This window comes from Panthera tigris, chromosome B2 (assembly GCF_018350195.1).
Source record: "Panthera tigris isolate Pti1 chromosome B2, P.tigris_Pti1_mat1.1, whole genome shotgun sequence".
Classification (NCBI taxonomy): Eukaryota; Metazoa; Chordata; class Mammalia; order Carnivora; family Felidae; genus Panthera; species Panthera tigris.
The window spans coordinates 122,640,721-122,664,282 of NC_056664.1; the positions used below are offsets into that span (position 1 = coordinate 122,640,721).

General features: G+C 36.4%; 1 protein-coding gene across 1 annotated transcript in view; it reads left to right on the plus strand.

The window, feature by feature from the left end:
- PEX7 (peroxisomal biogenesis factor 7) overlaps positions 1-23,562 on the plus strand; it is a 77,048-nt gene that overhangs the window by 37,532 nt on the left and 15,954 nt on the right. The window contains exon 9 of the mRNA XM_042987208.1: positions 14,335-14,434. Within this exon, the coding sequence (XP_042843142.1) occupies positions 14,335-14,434 (100 nt within the window). The remainder of the gene's footprint in view (positions 1-14,334; positions 14,435-23,562) is intronic.

Below are 23,562 nucleotides of genomic sequence, written 5' to 3' on the forward strand. Positions count from 1 at the left end.
CATATGCTGGCACAGAGTAAGTGCTATGTAAGTGTTTGCTACTATGGTCAGTATTACTACTACCAGAATGGATGACGACAGAAGACCATCCCTTTGGGGTTGAGGCCCATTTCAGCTCTAGTCTCCAGGGGTGAGAAAATAATTTGTATTTCATGGCAACAGAAGCAGGCAGCCTCAAACCTGGCCATTTGTTGTCCTCTGCCTCCTTGGAGTTCAGTTTCTTGGTGCCAGTGTGAACCTTTTTTGTCAACGTGTTAGACACTAGCATTTTTAGCAGTCCTTTTCTTCTTTATAAGGCCTGATAATGGTACAATTTAAATTTATTAACAGTTTGTTAATTCAACATAAAACACAGTAAGGGCTGACCAGCGGTTTCCTGATAAATGTTTAACAGCTGGCTCTCTAGGTAGGTGGGGGCAACCTGATTTGTGGTGTTGGAAATACAAGTTTAGTGGTGTAAGCCTTCCCACCGTGGCCAATATCAAGCTGCCAGAGTGATGTGACGTCTGTAAACGTAGGTCGAGGAGGTGTGCACATCCTGCTCTCACGGCCCAGAACGAGCTGGCTCCAGCACTCCACTGGGGCTGATCTAGACCTAGCTGATTGCGATCTTAATGATTATTGATTTTACAAAGCTTTTATGATTGTAATATGTATGTATATGTGCATTTTCATTGAAAAGTGTCTGGAAAGGTATATACCAGATAAACTTTACTTAAGCATTCTTTACCTCCTGTCCTGTCCGTGACTTTTACCCCCTTGGAAGAACACTTTTACCCACTTATTTGTATGGAGGTGAAAGGACCTGAGGCTTAATGTGTGTGTTTTCCTAGTTACGTTGACACTTTAAATTAAACCCGCAGTAATTCTTAGTAGGGGCATATTTGGTTTTGTGGCAGTGCTGGGGGTCCCGGGTCAGTAGCGCCCTACTGAATGGATTTCAGGCAGTAGGAATGCTGAGCAGGATAGGTCCAAGAGGAGAAGAGTCTTAGGCCTCCACTTCTGCCACATCAATATCTGTTCTTATATTTAACTTCTTATTTTTGATTAGCTATGTCTAGTTTACAAAGTATGTTCACATACAGTATTTACTTTAATCCGTACATCGCTACCGTGGGTGTGTACTCCCATATCCAGAAGGCAGTTGTTCCAGGGAGGCGGGGGGAGGGGGGGTGGGCCATTATCACACGGCTGGCAAGTAATGGAGCCAAACTTGAACCAAGATCTTTTATTTCCAGATCTGGTACTTTTTATATTCCTCAATACCTGAGCACGTCTTGTAAGTCCAGACCTTTATGTATTTCCAAATAACATAATTTTCCCCTGTTACATAAACATTATCTCCTTAGGGACTAAATTGCCAAAATACAGTATTGTTTCTAATACCTATAGCTGTTTCAGAATTGAAGTATTCGACATAATTGTGTCTTGACAGTGGTAGACACATAAAACAAGCATGGATTTAAAAACCTTTCAGAATTATGAAATATGTATATACAGATGCACATGTAACTGTATATACAACCGAGCATACACATATGTGTACACATTTTTGTTGAAAAGTGTTTGGAAAGATCTAACCAGAATTTAAAGAAGATTACTGATAGGTGGGATTTCAGGTATCCTTACCTTAAATTTTTTTCACTTCTTTAATTGGAGTATAACTTAGGTATGTTTACAATCTTGAATCTTTCTCAACAGAAGTCTAACCTTCTCTGACCAAGGCTGACCGTGTATAAGTTATTGAACTGCCTGTGTAATGTAGAACTGTCCTGAGAAACCGTGGCCCCAGAAAGTTTTACTTCATAGTTTCTTTTACTTTTTATATGTTTCTCTCTGCTTCTTCACTTGCAGATGGCATGTTATTCTGCTTTTATATGTACTATTTTTAATCTCGCTTAATATAATTCACATAACTTAAAAATAGCCATTTTTCACATACACTCACTTTTCTGTGTGTTTTTTTTTTTTTCCTTTATTTTGGGTTCTTGTTCCTCTCAAAAGTCAGATTCCTAAACACGTGCAGTGTTACTAGGGTAAGTACATATCAGATGTCCTTGTGTGAACTATATTACTATGTTATTGAAATATATTTAAGTCCCAAGTTACAAATAGGATCTATTCCTGGACATACAACATAGTTAAACTTATATAATTTTAAGTTTTTATTGGGAGAGATTAGACAGTCTAGGACCAAGACTTCGTAACTATTTCATTCGGAAAGAACGTTTAAGTTCAAGATACAACAGAATTGCTAACTTTTTCTAAATTATCTACTCATAGATTATAAGTTAATAAAATTCCAAATTTTCAGAAAGAAGTACTAAGTGGGAGTAGGAAATGATCTAGAACCAGCACTATGTCTCCCCATTCTTTGCTCTCTGGAGACGTATGGGAAAGCTCTATGGGTTCAAAATCCTTTATGTGGTGGGGTAAACATAGGTTCTTTTGAGTCCATTAGACTTGGTGATAGGCCATTTCCTCCATTTAGTAGGTGTGAAAAACACGAAATGATACCTGCTTTGCAGAATGTTCAGAATGTTAAATGAAACTATAAACACTCTTGGCACATAACAAGTGCTTAAAGAAATAGCAGATACCTTGAGAATTGTTATAATAAGTTTCCTATTTTAAAATGTAAGTACTGTAGGGAGAGTTAAGGTATTCATCATTCATGCCTTACCTCGCCTTACTTTAATAAGATAATTATGGTGCTTAAACCTTGGAGGAGCTCTGTGAACGGCAGTTCTCGTCACATTGTGGAGATGGGATGGGGGAAGCACACTGTGTGAAGGTGCAGCATGAGCCAGATCAGTGCACGCTGGGCACAAATACAAAGTTGAGCACGTGTGGACCATTGTATTCAAATCCATGACCACCTGACCAGTTCTGCTTCAATTTAGCCTGTATTTTTCTCTAAATTATTATATATTTGTTTAAAAATTATTGCTTAGGGAAGCAGCATGTTGTAATAGAAAAATAGATCTGGTTTAAAATCCTGGATTTGCCATTACTAGGTATTCTTATATTTAATCTCTTATAAAGACACTTGACCTCCCATTGTTTCCTCGGTCATAAAACACATTATTATGAGATTTAAATATCAGTGTATGCAAGCCTGTTCCCATAGTCCCAAGCCCATATCAAGCACTCAATAAATTTTAGTTTCTTCTCTTTTTCATTCACATATTTATAAGCCTCAAACTTTGTACTTAGTACTGTATCACTCACTGTAAATATATGCTGTTATATTTCTGATCACAATTGTTAAAAACAGGAGCGCCTGGGTGGCTCACTCAGTTGAGCGTCAGTTCTTGATTTCAGTTCATGTCATGATCTTTTTCTTGGGATTGAGCCCCGTATCGGACAATGAGCTGAAAATGCACAGCCTGCTTGGCATTCTCTCTCTCCTTCTCTCTCTGCCCCTCCACTGCTCTCTCTCTCTAAATAAATAAAAAAAAAATTGTTAAAAAACAAGCAGAATCACAAAAAGACACTAAAGTTCTGATTTCTTCAATTTATTTTTAAAACGTTCAGCAAAAGTATTCTTTTATATGTGTATGTATAAAGATAGAAAAGTGTAAAATTTTAATAATTGGTGAGTCTAGACAAAGAATATATGAGTGTTCACTATGTTCTTTGTAATTTTTTTGTGGGTTGGTAATTTTTAAAATAAAAACATTTGAGAAAAATAAGCTGTATTTGCTCATGTAAAATAAGACACTGAAAATGTTTCTTACTAATACCTTCTCATAAATGTGATATTTAGTGATACTGTTTAATTGTGAAATAAGATAAATAGCTTTATTATGTTGCATGAGCAGGAAAATGGTCTTTAATCATATTGTAGTAAACTTAGAATCTTAACAAAGCAGCAGATGCAGAAATGCCTTTTATCTTTGTCGCATTTACTCTCATGGAACTTGCCTTTATATAGTAAGTGTCTTAACTTTGGTGTGGTTGATGGGCTTTTTTGATCCTTATGTTTATTAGCACAGAGATTTCCACAGGCAGACACTTCTCTTTCTTCCCCTTCCCCATAAAAAAAGGTCAGCCAAAGTCAACAGATAGTATAGCTGAATATGTACTCTGCCTTGCAAACCTTTCATTTCAACTTTACCTAGTCCCCCTTACCCACAAAAAAAGGTCAGTCAAAGTAAATAGGTAAGAAACGTGGCTGAGTGGGAGCTCGTATGCAGTTTCAAATGATCATTTTACCTCATCTTTAATTTTTTTTAATGTTTGTTTTTGAGAGAGAGAGAGAGAGAGAGAGAGAGAGACAGGATGTGAGCGGGGGAGGGGCAGAGAGAGAGGGAGACACAAGATCTGAAGCAGGCTCCAGGCTCCAAGCTGTCAGCACAGAACCCACAAACAGCGAGATCATGACCTGAGCCAAAGTCAGATGCTTGATCTTAACTGAGCCACCCAGGTGCCCTTACCTCATCCTTTAAGAGAGTTCTTAATTCCTCTACATTTGTTTATGAAATCACAAGAAATTATGTGGCTAATGATATGAGACTATTTACATCTGAGGAATGGTGATTGAATCCTTAATGTGATCAAAGAATTGTTTAATATTCTGTGCCTGTCAGATATCTTAGATGGGTCTTTGTAACTCTATCACAGGTTTTGCTTCGTGGCAAAGGTTCACTAAACTTCACCACTGATGTTAGGAAAGCATCTTAACGTAGTTGTCTCTGGTTTACTTTTCAAGAATGAGAATATTTGCATTCATATATTTGCTTGATTCTTCTAAGGATATTTTGGTACTGAATGTATTTTGTGTTAATAAAGCATATTGCTTGTTTACAGGGTAGGTAAGATTGTCCGTTTTGTTATTTTGTCCCTAGTACCTGGGACATGTATATACTAAACTTTTAGATGTAAGTGAATTTATGTTGCATGAAAAGCTAAATTACTCTTTGCTTACTCTGGATGTAAAAGCCTACAACAATTGCATTTTGATATGGCTTTCCCTTTAATTATATTTGAGGTAGTCATTAATAAAACTGAATTTAAGGTGGAAAGTTCTGTTGGGATAAGAAAGTGATATTTTTGCAGGATAAATCTTGCAGTTCTATTACATTTAAGTCAGCACTGACTAGATCACAAAATTTTGCTACTTAACAAATTCAGGGCCATTGTATTGGTATCCTGATTATCACTTAAATTTATAAATTGATATATTTTATTTTTCCTCCTACATTCAATTATAATATGCAATTTTATAATCTCTTTAATAAATAATGATCAATTTAATAACTCTCTTTGAGCTTCATATAACTAACGGTTAAGGTGTTTGTATGTGTGAAGCAGTAACTCCCAAGTTTGTTGATAGATTGATGTTTTTATATGTCCCAAAGGGTTTTTCCATTTGACTTGTTTAAATTAGAAAAGTCTTGTGTTGATTATTGTTTATACTGGAAAGATCTTTTGATGAAATGAAGCATAATTTTACAAGTTAAATGCCAGGTGAAAAATGAAAGTAATTTTCTGTAAAATGAAACAATATACATTAATTAGAAAGAAACATATATAAGACTTTTTGATTTTAAATATCTTGATTTATAACTGCAGAACATTTTCAGAATTATTTAGTACTAAAATGTTTCATGAAGAATCAACCCAAATCCGTGTCTAATTCATAACCTAATGCAAGCACATGAAGAGACACTTAGATCTAAAAGGAGTGAGGAATGTTAAGCCTTAGCTTTATACACTATAAGTCACTGCTTTGAACTTTAAATTGTGTTGATTAGTTCCAACAGAAAATTTGTGGAGTTTGCCAGTTCATTTGCATTATAATTTTTAAAAACTTCTGTTGTGCATTTTCAATAGGCAACTGAGTGGCTTTTGTTGTGTATGTTTACATTTTCTAATGCAGATAATGTGTTGTCTCATCTTCCGTAGCAGGAGGTCAAAGGATAATATGTGAAAATGAAAATAATCAATGAATTCTGTGAGCATGTTATTTGGAAATATAGAGCAAGTAAGTACAGAGTATCAGAAGAAACAGCTAAAAGAATGTAAAGTGAGTGCCTCTGAGGTGAAGGGTTGAGAGACTGTTCAGGAAGCTGCTGTTCTCTGTCATAAGCCTTGTAGAATTAGTGAACTCTAATCCGTGCGATTACAGTTTTTAAGAAAAAGGTAATTGGGCAGAAAGCCTCAGTGTTCCCCGCTCTGAGTTATCTGCACATAGTGAGCCTGTTTATTTAGATCAACTGGGTACTACTCGTCAGTAAGTAGTAGTTTATTCTGTCTCCTAAAAACTCAAGGATAAATAATTCACCCTTGAGATCTGTGCTGAATCCCCAGTCTGGATTGCAGCAACACTAAATATTCTAAAATTGAATCTTAGAGATTTGACCTAATGGAATGAACCATACAGAGAATAAACACCAATAATTACTAATCTAATTGTCTCTTATAATTCAGCAGCATCCCTTATGTTTCTGCACTATTAGGGCAAGTTATGCGTGTATGCATGTGTCAAACAGAGACTATCTGGGGCTAGCTTATATATAGAAAAGGTGAGATGTTTCCCAGGATCTGGGGTCCCTCGGAGCGCCAGGGCAAGAGTGCAGCAAGGGGCAAAGGAAGGTACTGAAACTGCTTTGCTCAGGTGCCTGCTTCTCATTTCTCCTCTTTCCGCACTGAGTTTTTTTCCTCAAGCTTTCATGTCCAGTCACCAGAAAACGAACAGAATTATTTGGTCTGCTCCGTGTGTTTTTCTCTTTCCCACATTTATCCCCTGTGTCCGTCCTCTGCTGACAAAGGGGTTGTTCAGTAAAGGAGATCCTTGTAAGCTGTGGAGACATCCCGCAACCCGACAGCCTGAGTGGTCTTACTCATAAATGCTTAGCTGCAGAGATGAGGATATTAACAATTTCGTAGCGATAACAGTTTCATAGCTAGTGAATGACCGAAGCCCAGGCAAGCAGCTGCTGTCAGTTTGGCTCTTCAACATTTAGGTACACAGTTCTCCTGCAGCCTCATCCAGTCACACTAGGGTCTGTGCTTCTGTGAAATAACCTTTTGCCACATTTTCGTAGGTAGTTAACCTAGGTAGCCACGTTTTGGTGCCAGTTACAGTTCAGTTTAGCATAGACTAATCTCACCCCCGGGATACTGATAATATTTCATGCTATATAGGGTTCTTCCCACCTCCTTTAGATAGATACTTGTTTGAAACTTTATTGCAAAATTATTGCATGGCTCTTCAGTTTGTACCAGTAAGCAGTAAACAAAGCCTATAAGAGTTTTGTTTTTTTTCTTTTTTCTCCTCTTGTTGAGATGCGCCATTTTTCAGAAAACCATCCTGTATTCCTGCAGATTGCAACCATGAATACTTTCAGAGCAAGCTTTCCATCAGCTAATGGTTTTCTTTAATTTGTCAGAATACACTAGGCTTTGTGTTATATATAGCTCCTGGACTCAAAGGTTTTTTTGTGATCAAGTGGTATAAGTCCCTCTAAAATACTGATCTAATGAAAGATTTAATTGAAATATAATGAACTTATTTTGATAGAAAATCTCAATTCTAGAATTTTGTAATTAACCTTGAAAGTTTGTAAATATGGTTTCTGGATATTTGTGAATGAGTTGTTCTAGAAGTCACCTCTAAGGGGTGCCTGGATGGCTCAGTCAGTTAAGCGTCCAACTGCAGCTCAGGTCATGATCTCGGGGCTGGTGGGTTTGAGCCCTCCGTAGGGCTCTGTGTTGATGGCTCAGAGCCTGGAGTCTGCTTCTGATTCTGTGTCTCCCTGTCTCTCTGCCCCTCTCCTGCTTGCACTCTCTCTCTCTCTCTCTCTCTCAAAAATAAACATTAAAAAAAATTAAAAGTCACCTTTGAAAATTGTTCAATAATTCTTCAAAATTAATCATATTTTTCATTTAGCAGACAGTATTTTTCAGTTTTAAATTTTATGTTATTACAAGTTCAAAAAATAAACAACTCTCCAATCTAGTCATGCAAACAAATGAGCATTAGCACTCAGTAAATATTCTTTAGTTAATGAATGAAAGTTTAACTCTTTACAAGATTGTTTTGCTAGTGTATGATTTCAATGTTTTAATCCCCTTCAACAGCAATACAGACAATAAAATAATAAGCCCATGATTCCATGTGTTCTACTCAGGTTCACTTCAAAAAGATGGGAATCTGTGAGGTTACAAAAAGATCTGATGGGTTGAGTGATACAAAAGTCAGGAAGGGACAGCAAAGTAGATGAGAGATGCAGTAGGTCCATATAAAAAATATTAGGACAAAGGAAAATTTCTGAACTCTTTGCCATAGGAGTTCAGATTTATTATAGCTTGTAATTTTCTTAGGGTATTGGTTTTGAAAGTAAGCTGGCAGGCTAATGGAGTCTTGGCATGGGCTTTGGCTAATGGAATTTTCTATGTAGTTTGAGGAGTATGGGGAAAGCCTGACTTGGTCTAGGTCCATTTGAACTTTCAGGGCATTAATCAGAATTACCTGAAGAGCCCCAGATCCTGTCCACCTACATTCCAGATTCCTTGGCACAGCCCAGAGAAAAAGTGAATGGCAGTATGTTTCAGTAGAAAAAATACTGGGCGTAGTGCCAGTAGAATCTGTACATTGGGACTGCCATTTATTAGCTGCGTCACAATGGTTTGCTTAATTTCTAAAGCAAATTCTTGAGCCTCACTCCATACCTTCTAAATCTGTTTTTCACAAGCACTCCAGGTGATTCTGATGCAAAGGTTAAGTTTGAGAACTGTGGGTCTAGATCAGTGATTCTCAATTAATGGGTAATATCTGCTCTCCCCACTCCAACAGAGGTTCTTAACCTTGGCTGTGTATTACAATCATCTGGAGAATGTTTGAACCTCCCAATGCCCTTGACATACCAATTAAATTAGAGTTTCTAGAGATAGCATTCACACGAGTAGTTTTTTAAAGTTTCTCAGTTGATTTCATTTAGTGGAGGTTGAGAACCACTGCCCTGTTGGTTTTTCCCTTGCCTCACCTTCTGCCTGATATCAGTGCTGTTTCTTTTTTTTTTTTTAATTTTTATTTATTTATTTTGAGAGATGGGGGACAGCGTGAGTGGGGATGGCACGGAGAGAGAATCCCAAGTAGGCTCCATGCTGTCAGCGCAGAACCCAACACAGGGCTTGATCTCACGAACCATGAGATCATGACCTAAGCCAAAATCAGGAGTCTGATGCTCAACTGACTGAGCCAGTGAGGCACCCCTCACTGTTGTTTCTGATGGGAATTTTTCAAATCTGTATCTGGGGAAGTGCTGTTTTAGGTGGTGATTCCCAAACCTAGTTGGTTGAGTATCACCATTTCCTGGGAAGAGATTTTTGGATTCCATACAGATCTCCTCAACTGGAATTTTCAGAAAAAATTCCTCAGCAAAGAGGAGGAACAAGTCTCTGGTCCATCATTTGGGGACCACATCTATAGGTGATTAAAAAGTTACCTCATTTTAGAGGTTGGCCATTGTCATTTGCTTATCTTGTCCTTAATATGCTCATTTAATTTATTTTTTATTCTTTAGTTCAAGAAATGTCCTTTGGGTGTCTGTGTGTCAGACACTTTTTATGTGCAAGAAATACAAAGAAGAATAGGACACTGTCCCTGAATTCGAAGAGGTTTAGTGCCTTTGAGAGGAAAATAGATCTATAAATAAACAAATGCATTTCTATTATCAGTACAATGATAGAAGCCAGAAACATAGGAATCATTATTTTTTCTGTCCCATCAGTCATTATTGTTTTTTCTGTCCTATGAATTCTTCTGCCTGAATGCATCTGCAGTCCATTAACCCTTCATCATCACTCTTGCCACCTTAAATTCAAGCCACTATTTTCTCCTTTTGGACCCATATATGGGAACTCTCTACTTTGTTCACAATTTTTCTGCAAATTTAAAACTATTATAAAATTTAAAAGTTTACTAAGAAAATGTTTTTAAAGAATGTAAAGCCCAGTAGATAAATCTCCTTCAGTATTTTGTTTTGTTTTTTATACTTCAGAGAAAATCCCAAATTCTTCACGTGGGCTAAAAGACCTTTGTGATCCGACTCTGCTTACCCTGTGTGACACCCTTGCCCTTTCCTTGTCCCAGCCTCATGGGCCCTCTGTGTCACACACCTTTTTGCCCCTTGCTTTCTACCTGCCTAACTCCTCAACCTTCAGATTTCAGCTCAGTGTCAGTTCTTGAGGATGTCATTTGTCCACCATCCGGCGTTGCCTTTTGGGGCACTTGTCAGTTGCAGTTACATTTATACCTCGGTGGTCCTTTAAAAAATGTCTGTCTGTCCCATCAAACTCAGAGCTGCTGGAGTGAGGTCATATCTCTCTTGCTTTTGGTGCCCAGCACGGTACCTGGCACACACGAGGACTCATAAATTGTTGAATGGATGAGTAATTCAGTGATGAGAAAAGAAGCTTCTGTGACAAAAATATTTTGCTCATCACCCTAGAGATCATGAGACCCAAGCAGTGCAAACAGGGAATTATATTTGTTCCATTTGCTTAGAATTTTAAAAACACCACTAAAATTCATGTAACTAAAATTAATTAAAATTCAGCTTGACTAAAATTAATGTACATGTAAGGCATGGAAAAGTAGCCTAAAGCTTTACCCATCTCTTTATTTGTAGGTAGGAAAGACTCACAAAGTATTATGGACTAACTCGTAAGTTGAGAACAGGGAAGGAAAAAGAAGAATTTTGAAAAGTATTATCAACCTTCCACTGAACTCATATGTTGGCAAAATTTCATAAGTGTTAGTATAGGGATTTCAGATTCCATTTGAGTAAAGTAAAAAATAATTTCAATTTAATTTTTGAAAGAGTTTAGATATTTTATTTAACACAGTGCTACATACTGGCTTTGTTAAAGAATTGTGGAATCAAAAGGCAAAAAGGAACTCAACCAAGACATTGTACTGTGATGAATTTTTCTCTCTCTCCATTTCCAATTTAAATGAAAAATGTTCCTACAGTTCTGTAATATTTTTAATCATTGGAGGCCTGTCCAGTAGATTTACTTCCCAAGAGAGAGCTTAAATAGTCAGTGATTTCATCAGCAAAGAGACAAAAAGGCACCAAGTAGTATATGTGCTGGACCAAAACAAACATTACACTTAACGATAATATGCCTTATTTGACCAAGTAGTGATATATGTAGCCCGACGTCTCCAAATAAAAGGAGCCTATTTTGCTTATGCAATAGGCACATGAGGGCCCTCAGATCTATGGAAATGTACTGGACCTCTGAATCCAGAAAAGATCGCAAGGAGACACCTTGCACGCCCCCTGAGTTGCAAATGTGAGAAAATGTGGAGAAACGCTCACCTCCCTCTTACTGCTCGCCCCTTCTTGGTGGAACTGGAATGGAGAAACCTAGAACAGTCCTGGAAGTGGCCACGTCAACGCATTAACAATGTTGGAGGGTGGGAATGAGGAAATGAATCGTATATTTCTTTTGTAATTCAAAAAACCATTAGCAATGGAAAAATGAATTATTGTTGTGTGTAAACACATTGCTTAGCTTTTGATTTTCTCAACTTATTTAGCTTGTGCCATTTACTGTATTTAACTTGATAGTATTGATATTTTAGCTTACTGAAAATTATTTTTAAATTATAAATATTAATATTAATCTTCCTGATTGTTCTGGCTCCTGATCCCCTCGAGGTTAAGAAAGTCCAAGCCCAGGTCGTCCCTGTTCAGCAGACCCTCTCAAGGCAACAGCTGGCTCACTTGTTGATGTGCTGCTCTGGGTTCAGTTTAGTTTTTACTGGAGTGTTCTTTACTGATGCTCTTAGTTTTTGTGGTGATGTTTGTTTTTAGGTGTTACCTAGGATTTTTTTTTTCAGTGAGAATGTTGATCTAGACATCTAGGTAGCCATTCAACTGGAAATGAACCTCTCATAAGTTTTGTACCATAATTTTTGTACACTTTGTGTATTACGTAACTTCTATCCGAGCTGCGAACTGGATGTAATAAACTGATAGCACTTTTATGACTTTTGCTGGACTAACACTCCCTTCACCAAATTGTATCCTTGGAGTTTTAGCATGCATCTCGTTTGATGAATTTTTTGCAGATTGCAGGTAGATACCAGATAGTTTTTCCCAGGTTAAAGTTATGATGAGTGTGACTTTGTGGTGTGGAACTGTGTGATGCCATGACTGCCCGTCAAGCTATGTATTAGAGCAAATTCAGCTGGACTTTTTTTTTTTTTTTTTTGAGTTTTATTTATTTAAGTAATCCCTGCACCCAACATGGGGCTCAAACTCATGACCCAAACAAAGATCAAGAGTCACTCCCTCTACTGAGTGAGCCAGCCCCGTGTCCCCAGCTTCAGTTTTTGAATAGAGGTCCAGCCCTTCTGTATATGGGACTTCCCTTTTTCATACTTTCAAGCTGAAGTTGGATGGTTTCACACATGCATCCTTATTGGACATCCTCATTTTCTTAAGGCCCACCTGTCTTGCCCTCGGGGCAGCCTTTGCGTCAGCTGGTTCAAAACAACAAAAATAGTAACAAAAGCTGCATCCCAGGAATTTGTCAGGAGGGTACAAATGAATCCTTTTGCTTTTTTTTTTTTATCCTTAAAAAGTTCTACTGAAATTTGGAAACTAATTTTCATGCTTTGTCTAAAGACAAATGTCCATCCATTCTATTGAAATGAAACCTAAATCCCAAATGAAGTCAGAAAGCTAAATACTCTAGATTAAGATGACCTTCCCTTAGAATGATTCTACTAACCTGTCCTTTGGGATAAGGCCATTGACTCGTGAGTAGCAGCCTGTGAAACAACGTCTCTGTGTTTCCTTAAGAGATGTTGAGGATGCTTTTCATTTTTGTTTATCAATCTCCTTGCCAGTTCAAATTCACTTCCCTGTCCTCTTCCTCTAACTCATTTTTTTTGCCATATTAAATACATATTTTTAAAACCATTTTGAATATTTTTTGGAACATAGTGGGCATATACAAAATCATTTGATTACTGTATCAAATAATACAAATCAGTGAACAACCATGTTTTAGAAACCAAATTACATGATGACTTATTTACTCTTGCTTATATAAACATTATCAAAATCTAGAAAATTAGATTTCAGTACAGTATCTATCTCTTGACCCAAAGGAACAAATATGCAAAGACAGTGGCAGCCGCTATCATGATTTCTGAGAAGGACTGCAGCTTGTTCCCTCATTTATTTGAACAGGAAATTTTCAAAAGTAAAATCACTCTCCTTCAATATTTTGTAGATTTCAGTAATCTGATAAATGAGCTATTTATTCATTGTCTCTCTGGTACCCACACAGTGGTTTATCCATAGCAACAATCCTTTTCAAACTTAATAAGACCAACCCTGTATTTATTAGGGAAATAATACGACCAGGTAAAACAAACTATGGCTGTTGGTTCTGTGTATTTACTCTCTTTCAAAGAGATCCGCTAAACCTTCAGTGTGTTCCAGGTTACAGATCATTAGGGAGGCTGCATTGGAGTATGACTCTATGATTCTGAATGTGACATTTTTATGGAGTGTTTAGAGTCAAATAAGAAAGATGATGAGCAAATAAAGCTTTAGAAATAAAGTACTATTTTGTGTATTGAAAATAGGGCCAAGTTCCTCTGTACAGTAGAAATCAGAGGCATATTATGGTAAATATTACCACTCCCCGTCTATAGAGGATAAATAGGATACTTAATATTGGCCCAGGAGAACACATTTCAGTTTTTCTTGACTCTAGAAATTACATTGATATGGAATTTATAAGAAAGGCTGCACCTCAAAAAGAAACAGTTTCAGAATTACAGAGAACAGATTCTTCTTAAAGAATCTGAATTGCTGTTGAAATGTAAATTAAACCTAAGATCTTTTCATGTCAGTTGTTGAGAAATGAAGTAGCATTTAAAATCATAAAATGTTAGCGTTCATGTAATCCAATATCCTTATTTTACAGTCATGAATGCTTTTAGACATTGCTACAAAAGCCTAGTGTCTCTCATCTTAAATGTCCTTGTGCAATATAAAAAAAAAATGTTTTCACTAAAATTTGTTAAGCTTCTATCCTTCAAGGTATACTAATGGAAATATAATAATCTTTTACAAGGGTAGGTTGATTAATAATTTCAGTTCTTTATGTAATAGAATGGAGTACATTTTTTCTTTATTAGATTTTTTAAAGTAGATCAGTAGTGGGGCTCTGTATTTATGAATTGGTTGAAACTGTTTTGATCAAAACTCTGCTATGGTAAATGTTTGTTTTTTCTTAGATACACTTTTTGGTAGTTTTAGCACTTAAATTATTTCCTTCTGTTTATATTCACAGATTCTGGAACTTTTCAAAGCCTGATCCTCTTCTTGAAACAGTAGAACATCATACAGAGTTTACCTGTGGTTTAGATTTAAGTCTTCAGAGTCCTACTCAGGTAATGGGTGCAGTCTCTGGATTTTTTCTACCCATACAGTTCACAAATAGCTCTATGTGTGGCCTGTGTTGCTTTTAGGAACACACTTTTGCCTTTAGGGCAGTAACAAAGTACATTTACTTAATTAACCTGATCTTTTTGTTCGATAAATATGAGCGTTTGAGTAGGCCTCTCCCAATGGATAGTGTGACAAGAGAAGAATGAAATGGGGAAGGATTGTCCTCAGAGGTTGGTGGGAGTCAAGACTGTCCCACTAAGCAGTTGAGATGGTGGGTGGGTCATTTTTCTGTCGGGACTGTCACTCTCTTCTCCACATGTCAAAAGAGAGGCTTCTGGTGGGGGAACCAAGTAGAGTAGAATGGCTACTGTTTTAATTAATAAACTTTATATTTTCCCCCTTTTGTTCTCTTAAGGACTTGAGAGTCAATATTTTGGACTTTAAATATTCTTCAGGGTTTTCTTATGCTGTGTCAGTTTTGGAAATTACAAACTTAGGTCAGAAACACAATAGTATTTTGAGTGATTAGGTGCTTTATAACACAGACTATGTGAAAACACCAACATATTCATGAAACAAAATATTATGTGGAAAATGTAGAATATGACTAAGAAATTATGTTTTTATGATGAATTTTATAACTTCGACAAGAAACAAATCCAATTTCTTATTACTGTATTCTTAAATTTAAATGGATACTTGGGTTTTTTTTAATTTTAGGAACTTAAGACATAATTCTCAGTTTAAAATATTCTCAGATAAATAAAATAATCTCATTAGACATTAGAATATTCTCATTAACATTATAATAATTATTTTTACATGACTTAATGGCATCTAAGAAGAAAAGAAACTGAAGTAGTGATGGGCAAAATAGCATTATCTTTAATGTAAATACAATGTGCTTCAAATTAACTAGTTCCTTTCCTGAGAAATACATTTTTATAGATGACTTTTAATAAAATAACCATACCTGTTTGCTGTCCCAGTTAAAACAGTTGTAATGTATGTATTGAAATGTGGCGGTACCAAACAAAGGATCCTGAGTAAATACTTTCCTTTTCATATGTTTCTGTGAACCCATGCCACAGAAGTCCCAAACGGTGGCCTCCTTGACATACACAGTCACGGCAGTTCCTCCCCCAGAGTGCCAAGTGTTTTCCAAATTCTCCACACATGAACCACCTTATTAAAAGGAACTTTGTTTTCAGAGGATATATTAACCATACTTCTTAATCATTTCATGTTTATTAATCATATTTTAAAATCACTTAAATAATAAGAGATTTATTACATGGCCATATTTGTGTGTGTGTGTGTGTGTGTGTGTGTGTGTGTGTGTGTAGGCTGGTGACTGCCACCCATTTCTTCCAATTGAATAACCAAATTCCATTTGTGCTAAAGAAATAGTTGCTATTGAGAGCAAACAGGAATGGAGAAGCAGTCATCTTTTAGCTCTAAATAAGCATCAGGTTCAATGCCATAATATACAGTTCGATTGTACTAGAAATTTCCACTGAGTTAATTCATAGTGGCTCAGAATCTTGGGATTAGAAGGGACCTTAAAAATAAGACCACTCCTTCTCATTCATTTATTCTTTGTACAGATATTATCATGTCAGACCTTGTAGTATGTACTGGGGATTCAGTGAGGAATGAAAATAAACATGGGCCCTGTCTTTATAAAGCATGTAGTCCACCATTGTATCAACTTCTCTCACAAATGAATGTGAACAGACAGCTGTGACAAGCCTATGAAGGAGAAGTACATTGTACCTCAAAGGTACATAATTAGGGTAGATATTTAACTTATATAAAAAATCTGTAAGGAAGTGAGGCTCATCTTAGACCTGTTGGATGAGTAGGCATTAACTAATGAAGAGACAGAAGGGATATCCTAAATAGGCAGAAGTAATATTATATCATAGACCCTGTGACAGGGCAGCAGGGTAGGGGGGAGCATGGCTAGTACTTGAGAATGGAAGAAATTATTTCTTCCTGATTTATGGCATATTTCTCAACATTAGAATTTAAGAAAAATATGTCTGTTTACTTGTCATATTTTTAAAAATTGAGCGTTAAGATTATCAACTAAAGTTTATGTTTCTCCCTATTCTTCAAGGTCAGTCAACTTTGCTTTATATAATTTTTGCTATATATTGTAGGTCATACAAATTAAATATTGAAAGGTTTTTATTAATAGATCTTTTATTATTAATGTATTTTTAATGTTTTGAAAATATTACATAACTATTTTTCTGTTTCTCTTGATTTTCTTTGACATTCATTGATTCTGTATTTTATTCTGTCACATTTATTGAGTACTACAGCTGTGCAGGACTTAATTACAGTGTAGTGTGGTATGTGCTAAAACAGAGGGAGGCAAAGGATGCCTTGGGAACATATGCCTTCATTCATATTTGTCAGGTGCCTACTAAATGCTGGGTCTTGTCCTAGGCACTAAGAATAAACCAGTGAACAAAGCAGACTAGATTCCTGCTGTCATGGAGCTTCCATATTATGGGAGAAATCAAATAATAAAGATGATTCAGAATAGGAGCAATTTGATAGAGAATGATGGGGTACTTTTGCTTGAATGGTCTGGGGAAGACTCTCCAAGAAAAGTGAAATGTGAGCTGATAACTGTACAGTGAAATGAAGCCAGCCATCCACAAATCTAAAGCAAGAATGTTTTTCACAGGGGAAACAACTGTCGAGTCCTTGAGATGCCAATGGGTTTGTTATTATTAAGGGACAGAAAGAAGGCCATGGTGGCTGGATCCTATTGAATGAAGGGGAAAGTGATAGGAACTAAATAGGGGCCAAATTGTGTGAGGACTATTAGGCCACACTGTGTTTGATTTTCTTTGTTATTGCCATTAGAGATTGAAAAGCAGAAGAATTATAGAAATTGATTTGTGGGTTTTCTTTATTGAGGTATAACTGACATTTCAGATGTACAGCATAATGATTTGACATTTATACATATTGAAAAATAATCAAATCTAGTTAACACCTGTCACCACACACAGTTACAAAAAAAGTTTTTCTTGTGATGAAGACTTTTAAGGTCTCTCTTAGAAACTTTCAGGGGCGCCTGGGTGGCTCAGTCGGTTAAGTGGCTAGCTTCGGCTCAGGTCATGATCTCGCCGTCTGTGAGTTCGAGCCCCGCGTCGGTCTGTGTGCTGACAGCTCAGAGCCTGGAGCCTGTTTCAGATTCTGTGTCTCCCTCTCTCTGACCCTCCCCCGTTCATGCTCTGTCTCTCTGTCTCAAAAATAAATAAACGTTAAAAAAAAATTTTTTTTGAAAGAAACTTTCAAATATATAGTACAGTATTATTAACTATAGTCACCATGCTGTATATTATATACCCAGGATTTATTTATTTTATAAGTGTAAGTTTGCAACTTTTGACCCCTTTCACCCATTTCTCCTACTCCTCACTCCGTGCTTTCTGGTAACCACCAATCTGTTCTCTGTATCTATGAGCTTGGTTGTTTTGTTTTTTTGGTTTTTGAGTTTTTTAAGATTCCACATATAGCAAGATCATATGGTATTTGCCTTTCTCTGTCTGATTTCTCTTAACGTTATGAGTTCAAGGTCCATCCATATTATCAAAAGTGATAAGATTTCATTCTTTTTTATAGCTTAATAGTTTTGTATATATGCTTTATTTTCTTTATCCATTCACCCATTGACAGACATGTAGTTATTTTTATATTGTGGCTATTGTAAATAATGTTGCAATGAACATAGGGGTACCTGTATCTTTTGAAATTAGTGTTTTCATTTTCTTTTGATAAATACCAAGAAGTAAAATCACTGGAGGGGTGCCTGGGTGACTCAGTCGGTTGGGCGTCCAACTTTGGCCCCGGGTCATGATCTCACAGACCGTGAGTTCGAGCCCCACGTCGGGCTCTGTGCTAACAGCTCAGAGCCTGGAGCCTGCTTTGGATTCTGTGTCTCCCTCTTTCTCTGCCCCCTCCCCTGTTCATGCTCTGTCTCTCTCTGTCTCAAAAATAAATAAAAACATTAAAAAAAATTTTTTTTAAATCGCTGGATTGTATGGTAGTTCTGTTTTTAATTCTTTAAGGAACTTCCATACTGTTTTCTATAGCAGTTGCACCTATGTACATTCCTACCAATAGTTTACAAGGGTTCCCTTTTCTCCACACTTATTGCTAACACTTACCATTTCTTGTAATTTTGATAATTGCCGTCTTTCTTTTTCAGAAAAATGTCTATTCAGAGCTTGTGCCTGTTTTTTAATTGAATTATTGGTGGTTTTGCTATTGAGTTGTAGGAGTTCATTGTTTATCTTGGATATTAACCCCTTATCGCATATGATTTGCAAATACTTTCTCCCATTCTGCCTTTCATTTTGTTGATGATTTCCTTTACTGTGCAGAAGCTTTTTAGTTAGATGTCGTTCCCCTTGTTTATTTTTGCTTTTGTTGTCCTTCCTTTCAGAATCAAATCCAAATTCTTGTTGCCAAGACTGATGTCAAGGAGCTTACTGCCTATGTTTTTTTCTTGGAGTTTTATGGCTTCAAGTCTTTAATCCATGTCGAGTTAATTTTCGTATATGGGATAAGATAGTATCAGGTTTCATTCTTTTATATGTGGCTGTCCAGTGATTTGTGTTCTAATTTTATTTTATTTTTTATTTTTTTAAATGTTTATTTAATTTTGAGAAAGAAAGCAAGTGGAGGAGGGAAAGAGGGAGAGGGAGACAGAAGATCCAAAGTGGGCTCTGTGCTGATAGCAGAGAGCCCAATATGGGGCTCAAATCCACAAACTGTAAGATCATGACCTGAGCTGAAATTGGACTCTTAACTGACTGAGCCAGCCAGGCACCCCTGATTTGTGTTTTTAGGAGATCGTTCTGTCTGCTATGGGAGAATAGACGACAGGTAAAGCTGGGAGGGCAGCTTAGAGTGACTTGATGTAATCCAGGCCAAAGATAATGGTGCCTTAAAATCTAAGAGATTTTGAGATGGAAAGTTTCAGCATATATTAGCTTGAACCTTTTAAAGTTGCTGGAAATTTCACATGGTTTACTTTGGAGATAGTAAGTAGGATTTGTTGATAGATTACAAATGGCCATCAAAGAAACAGGAAAATCAGTGGTTACTCCTAGAAAACAAGGATCTAGAAAACAAGGTGGACAATGGCTTAATTTGCTGAGATAAGGGAAGAAGAGGTAGCTGAGATAAGGGAAGAAGAGGTAATTTGGGATAGGAAACAATCTGGAGTTATATTGGAGATGTCTCCTGTTAGACATTCAAATGGAGATGTTAGGTAAATAGATTTAGGCTTGTCTACCTCAGGGAAGAGTTTAGGGTAACAGATACAAATTTGGGAGCTTTTGGCATAAAAATGATATTAAGACTCGGGGGCAGATTAAAATTCTCTAGAGAGAGTATATAAATAAAGAAGAAGCTCAGAAGGAATTCTAGAAGTTTGAAAGAAGAGAATCCAGTAAAGGGGATTGAGAAGGAATGGCCAGTAAGATAAAAGAAAAACTAGAAAAGTATAGTGTCTTTGAAGTTGAAAGAAGAAAGTAATTCAAGAAGGAAGACACTCCCACGTATTGCTGGTAGAAATATAAAATGTTGCAGTCACTTTGGAAAAGTTGACAGTTTCTTAAAAAGTTAAATGTAAATTTACCATACATTTCAGCAATTACACTCTTAGATAACTAACAAAAAGAGATGAAAATATAGGTCTGCACAAAGACTTGTGTGTGAATGTTCCTAGGCAAAAAGTGGGAGCAATCCAAATGTTAATCAGCTGCTGAAAGGATAAACAATGTGGTATATCAATACAATGGAATACTATTCAGGAGTAAAAAGGAACAGTTTGATACGTGCTACAACATAGATTAATCTCTGAAGCATTATGCTAATGAAAGAAGCTAGATGCAAAGACCATATGATGTATAATTTCATTTATAGAAAATGTCCAGAATAGGTAGATCTGTAGACATAGAAAGGAGATTACTGGGTTATTTGGGGCAGGGGATGAGAATGGGAATTGTCTGCAGATGGACACAGAGGATTTTGGGGGGAATGATGGAAATGTTCTAAAACTGAATTGTGGTGATAACTGAACAGCCCTGTAAAGGCACTAAAAATCATTGACTCGTACACCTAAAATGGGTAAATTTTATGGTATTTAAGTTTCACCTTAGTGAAGATGTTTAAGAAAAAAAGAAATGGACATTCTGGTATTCCCTAAGATACAAAAAGATGAAAAAGCATTCTTCCACTGTAAAAATAAGAAAAAAGTCAGACAAACTACAAAATCAGACTTTGAACCCATCAGAGACCTGAGGTGGTAGGGCAAACAAGTGGCCTGAAGTCCAAGGAGGGATAGACCCCTCCTTCCAAGGAGAGATGGGACACCAGGACTGCTTTACTTGTGGCAGAGCACAGGAAGAAGATACAGCTGCTATACAAATATGAGATCCAGTGGGACAAGAGGACATTGTGTGAACAGATGAGGGATTTCAGCTGAGAGATAAAAATATAAGAAAGAGTCCAATGAAAGAAGTAGTTTATTTATAGTATCAGAGATGCAGTCCTTCAGTGTTCCCATCAGAAGACTCATCAACGAATTTAGAGACAGATAGGTCACTAGAAACTAGCCAAGCTGAAACAATATGAGAAAACAAGAATGAGGGAAATAAAAGAAATAAAAGAGAGCGTCTGGCATCTGTGGGATCATATCACATGTTCTTACATGTACGTAATTGGAGTCCCGAAGGGGAGAAAGCAAATAGGGAAGAAGAAATATTTAAAAACAATTTTCCAAAAATAATAAAAGTCAAACTACAGATTTGAGAATCCCAGAGAGGATTTAAACAAACAAACAAACAAAACAACACATCAAGGTATGCCCATATGCAAACTGCTAAAAACCAAAGATAAAAAGAAATTTTTAAAGGCAGTCAGAAAAAAGAAATATCCAGGAGAATCTAGATAAGAATTACAGCAGACTTCATGTCAGAAACTATGTAAGCCACAAGACAGAGGAATGTCTTTTTAAAGTACTGAATGAAGGATGTAAAGAGGGATCTTTTGACTATAAAGAGGAAATTTCAGACAAAAGCTGAGAGCACATCTGTGTTACAAGCAATGTTAAAGGAAGTTCTGTCAGAAGAAATATACTCAGACCAAATGAAAAGAAAGAGGCAGACAGAGGGAAGAGGGGAAGAAGGAAGGATAAAAGAAAGAAGGGAAGGCAGGAATGATGAGAGGGAAGGAAAGGAAGAAGAAAAAAAGAAAATACAGTAAAACCTTGGTTTACGAGCATAATTCGTTCCAGAAATGTGCTTGTTAATCCAAAGCACTTGTATATCAAAGCAAATTTCCCCATAAGAAATAATGGAAACTCAAGATGGTTCATTCCACAACCCAAAAATATTCATATAAAAATGATTACAATGTTGTAATATAATATATAAAAAATACAAAATATAAAGAAAAATAAATTAACCTGTGCTTCCCTTTGAAAACCTTTGTGGCTGGTGTGATGGAGACAAGAGAGAGGAGAGTTATTGTGTAGGATAACTTTCACTATCACTGACAGAATCACTGCAGTCTATTGGCTCAATGGAATCTTTTTCTTTTCATGCAGCTTTAACAAGGAACCTGTCCAATGACACTTGCTTTTGCCTTCTTTTGAGGATTTCACAGGAATGTGACATTGCATTGTCATTAAACAGATTTATTGTTTGCACTGTCACAGCCTTATTCAGGTGGTGCTTTTCTACAAAATTTTGCACTGTTTCCCACATTTTATACATCTCCCTAATACCATTTAAAGTGAGGGATTCCTCTACCTTTTTCTCCTCCTCCTCTGCAGACAAGATGCAGACATAGACTTCTTACAAAATCTTGCAGTTTCGGCCATCGCATACCTCATTTGTACTTCTCGATGATTTCCTTCTTAGCTTCCACTGTAATCGTCTCCTTCTTCTTACTGCCTTTCCTTTCAACCTTTTTCTGCATGGGGGCCATTGTATTTGCTAGCACAGATGTTGACGACAGTACAGTATTAATAAACTCTTGCCATATACTGGATTTAATGTAATTGGCAATAAGGCAGCAGAGGAAAGGGCCTATATCTGCAGGCAGCCTGACCTAGAGTGAAGCAAAGCATTCCTAAGCTTATTCTTGTATGGAAAAGCAAAGGACTGTCCATAGGTACTTCAAAGTGACAAAAAATACACTAATGCCAGTTGTGGGCACCTTCCAATGTTCTGAAAAGTCACTGATTTCTGCCAAACACCATGGCCTGAGACCAAGCATCTGAGCATAGGAGATGATCACCCACAATCCCACAACGAGAGAGAGAGAAGAACCATTGACTCAGTTGTGATCATGTGATAATGAGCATCACGTACCACTCCTATCGCAAGACATAGCTTGTTTATCAAGTTAAAAATTTATTAGAAATGTTTGCTCGTCTTATGGAACACTCACAGAACATTACTCGTAATCCAAGGTTTTACTATAACTGGAAATGGCAAAAAGTAAGTAAATATACAAGACAGTTTTAAACTTAACATTAAGTTTTGACCTAAAACAAAAATAGGATTGTATGCAATATATTTGCATACAGTATATTATATAATTCACAGTATATGCAAAAGTTAAATGTATGACAACAATAAAACAAGAAAGAAGAATTGGAAGTACACTATTATAAAGTTATTACTATATATGAAGTCATATAATATTTGAAAGTAGATTGTGATAAATTCAAGATGTGTATTGTAAACCCCATGTTAACCTCTAAGAAGTTTTAGAGAAGGAGCTACAACTATTAAGCTAATAGTGGAGATAATTATGAAAAATATCAATTATCTCAGCATAATGAAGGCCATATAGAAAAACCTACATCCAACATCGTGGTGAAAAACTGAAAGCTTTTCCTCTAAGATCAGGAATAAGACAAGGATGCTTGCTTTCACCATTTCTATTAAACACAGTATTGGAAGTTTTAGTTAGAACAATCAATTGAGAAAAGGAAAAAAAATGCATCTAAATTGAAAAGGAAGAAGTAAAATTAATTTCTTTTTGCCAAGGACATGATCTTATATGTGGAAGCCTTTAAATCAAA